Source organism: Capsicum annuum, unplaced genomic scaffold, assembly GCF_002878395.1.
Source record: "Capsicum annuum cultivar UCD-10X-F1 unplaced genomic scaffold, UCD10Xv1.1 ctg75890, whole genome shotgun sequence".
Lineage (NCBI taxonomy): Eukaryota > Viridiplantae > Streptophyta > Magnoliopsida > Solanales > Solanaceae > Capsicum > Capsicum annuum.
The window spans coordinates 1-3,362 of NW_025886135.1; the positions used below are offsets into that span (position 1 = coordinate 1).

Here is a 3,362-nt window from a genome sequence, read left to right on the forward strand (position 1 = left end):
TCAATCGATGCACATCTAAAGGTGTAAGTCTACGGTAGACTAGTCTAGTCGATGGATGACTTAAGCCATGATCTACTATGGTCTATTAAGTGTCACCACCAGTCCATAGACCAGACTAATCGATGGACCCTCAAGATTATCTATTTAAAACATTTTTATTTTAATTATTTTGTTCCACCAACCCCAAAATATGTTATTATATGTTTAAATTATTTTATCCGACCAGCCCAAAAAGATGTTATTGTCTATCTAAATCATTTTTATTTTAATTATTTTACTCCACTAATCCCAAAATATGTTATTGTTTGTTTAAATCATTTTTAATTTAATTATTTTGTTCCACCAGCCCCAAAATATGTTATTGTCTATTTCAATTTAACCGATGATGCATCGACTCACATGCTCTACGATCGACTACCATACAAGGTTGATGAAAGACGGAGTATATGATTCATGATAGACTATATAGCACTTTTTATAGCAACTTGAAATTAATCAAGTCAAACTAAGTACTGTGAATTAAATGAGGCATACATATTTGAAAGTTGTGTCTATATAGAAGAATAACTGCCACAAGAAAAAAAAAGGATCATAACAAAAATGGTAAACATAATGTTCAAACTAAAACTTGTTCATTAAACTAAAACTAAAACTTACATTAAATTTGTTCATTGCATTACTTAATAAAATCTACAGCAAAATGGGGAAAATGGAAGAAGCTTTCTTCTAACAAAGTCCTACTGAAAAAACTTCTTTAACAATGAACAAACCAAACAAAAAACTTAACAACATAAACAAAATAAAAAGGTAATCTAAATTATGGGGATTATGGAGGGGTGAGGTAGTCGTTGCCGTCTATTCTAAGATGCTCCAAAATTGCTCGGTGAAAATGAGCAATTCGTTGGAGCTCACACTCCAAGTAACGACGGTTTTCTCCCAGGTCGTAGAATAGCCTGTCAAAATCATTTTGAAGTAGAAGCAAATTGTAGTGATGAGGGGGAAATCATTTGATTGGGCGAAGGGGGATTTTGTGACCAGGCATGATTTCTGATGTTTTGGGGAAGAAGAAGAGGGTTTCTGGCGTTTTGGGTTTAGGGACAACTGAAGGGTTACGTAGAAATAGGGCCTGTACTTATAGACCTATAGATGGTATCCTTTCATAAATCCAACCAATGTTCATTCGATGCGTGTGGGAATAAAAAATGCTTGGTTTGCATATACCAATGGTTTTTCTTGAGAACAGACGTACTTGCAGCTTTTAATTAATTGAGAATAGGAAACAAAGATTCAATGTATCTATTAGAGAGATATAGCGGTATAAATACCTACATAGCGTGTTTGATGATTAATCATATAACCAATATATATTATTTAATAGACCATGTTAAAGATATACCATAGAATGCATGTAGTCTATTGTAGACAAAGCCTAAAGTTGATAACAACTGAACATTAAATTCTACTAAAATGCACATTTATACCCCAAAACAACAACTTTACAACTGAAGCAAAATAAAGCTTATCTATGATTTGTTGGCCATGCTACACGTGGTTGTTTTGTGCCCATCTTTCTTGCATATTGAACACCTATTCCTCTTTTTGGACTTAAACATCTCACCGATGCCCTTAGTGCGTTTGACTTTCTTCCTACTGTAGAGGGGTGGAGAAATTTTAGTATCTAGAAATTCTTGTGGCACATTTCATTCGGCCTCTGGAGGGACAACGTTAATTGCATACGAGTATGCGAGGAGGTAACTTTTCGCTTTATAAATTAGAGAAGAGTACTCATAGATGGAGTTTCCATAACCTACGCCATCGCCATGCTTTGCTCGCAAAGTTGCCATCGCATGTTCGTACGGTATTTTCACCAAGTTAAATTTTTGACAAGAACAACTCCTCTTCAAGAGATTGACCTTGTCAGTAACACCATTGCCAAACACCGTGTACTGGTCAAGAACCCCTTTTGGATTAGTCATACATAAGGAATCACTTGAACTCTTGTTATCACTTAGGATCTTTTCCGCATAAGGAACAAATATGTTCTTTTTACCATCGACATAGGCATACCGCTCTGTAAACTTTTCACCAATTTTTTTAGCAATTGAATTGAATACGTACGACATAGGGTACTCCCGTTTATCCATCAAAACTGAGTTGAGCAACTCGGCGATGTTTGTAGTCATCACATCGTACCTATTGCCCGGGAAGTGTGCTCTACTATATTTTTCAAAATCAAGCACATTTTCAAGGACATGTGCTGCCTCGGGGCAACTATACTTTAATTTCTCAAAATTCTCTTTAGACTCATCAAAGTAATACGCCTTTTCCGTGGCGTAGAATAGATAAAGATGTTCTCCATAGTGTTGATTTACACAGAGATTTTCAGCGAGGTGCCTCAAGCAAAGTCTGTGATGTGCACAACTGTATACACGGGAGAAGGTATTGGTGATGCTAATGTTCCTATCGGAGATGCCACATAGATCTGGTTCATCTTCTAGATAGAATTCAACTTCTGGAAGAAGAAGGTTCAAGAAGTATTATTCTCTTTATCGACGATACAAAAGGCAATTGTAAAGATATAATTTTTGGTGTCCTGTTGTAACACCTTGATTTTTCTGAATCGAAATGCTACATGGTATTTATGACCCCGAAGGACCACAAGCTAACCCATGACTGATATCTTTACCTGTACACTATAATATATATCATAATAATGCAGAAAACATGAATAGACCATAAGGTTCAACTGAATAAAGAATCTGGTGAAATAACATCCATATGGGTGAAAGATACCCAAAACAACTATGAAGTGAATTAAATCTAAACTAAATTTAAAAGCCTCTAAACACTGTCTGAATAAGAAGTTGAAGGAATATGTCTCCAACTAACTCCGTAAACTGATAGCTAACTAAAATAATAAACGAATAAATCAAATCTATCATTCTCAAATGAACAGGACTCACTGCAACTCTGTGTAGTGGAATACGACTGTTACTACTGGTCTAAAACTCATTTCTCTAAACCTATGGTGTAACATAAAGAGAAAATATCATAGTGTGAATATGTCAGTACAACTGGAGTACTGAGTATATGAGTGAGGTAGGCTAAACAAAAAGGGTTTACATGCATAACCAATGCTAGCTGACCGACTAATATGAACATGAGAGTGCAAACATACATACATAATAATTGGAAACGTAAATACGTAATAGTGGGTTTGTACGCTAATACATGATTTACTGATTTCTAGATTTCTAACATGACTGAAACTATGGTTCTGTCAACATGGGGGACTGTCAGGGTCTGATAGAACTATCTGAGTTTCATACTATAACTAAATTTGACTGTATCTGCCAGTCCTG

General features: G+C 35.4%; 1 protein-coding gene across 1 annotated transcript; it reads right to left on the bottom strand.

The window, feature by feature from the left end:
• Nucleotides 1–1,700: 1,700 nt before the first annotated feature.
• LOC107853128 lies at nucleotides 1,701–2,512 on the bottom strand (the record flags this gene model as incomplete). The annotated part of the gene is made up of 1 exon (XM_047405201.1): nucleotides 1,701–2,512. A coding segment is annotated over one exon (812 nt), but the record flags the coding sequence as incomplete, so codon positions are not given.
• Between the last annotated feature and the right edge of the window lie 850 nt (nucleotides 2,513–3,362).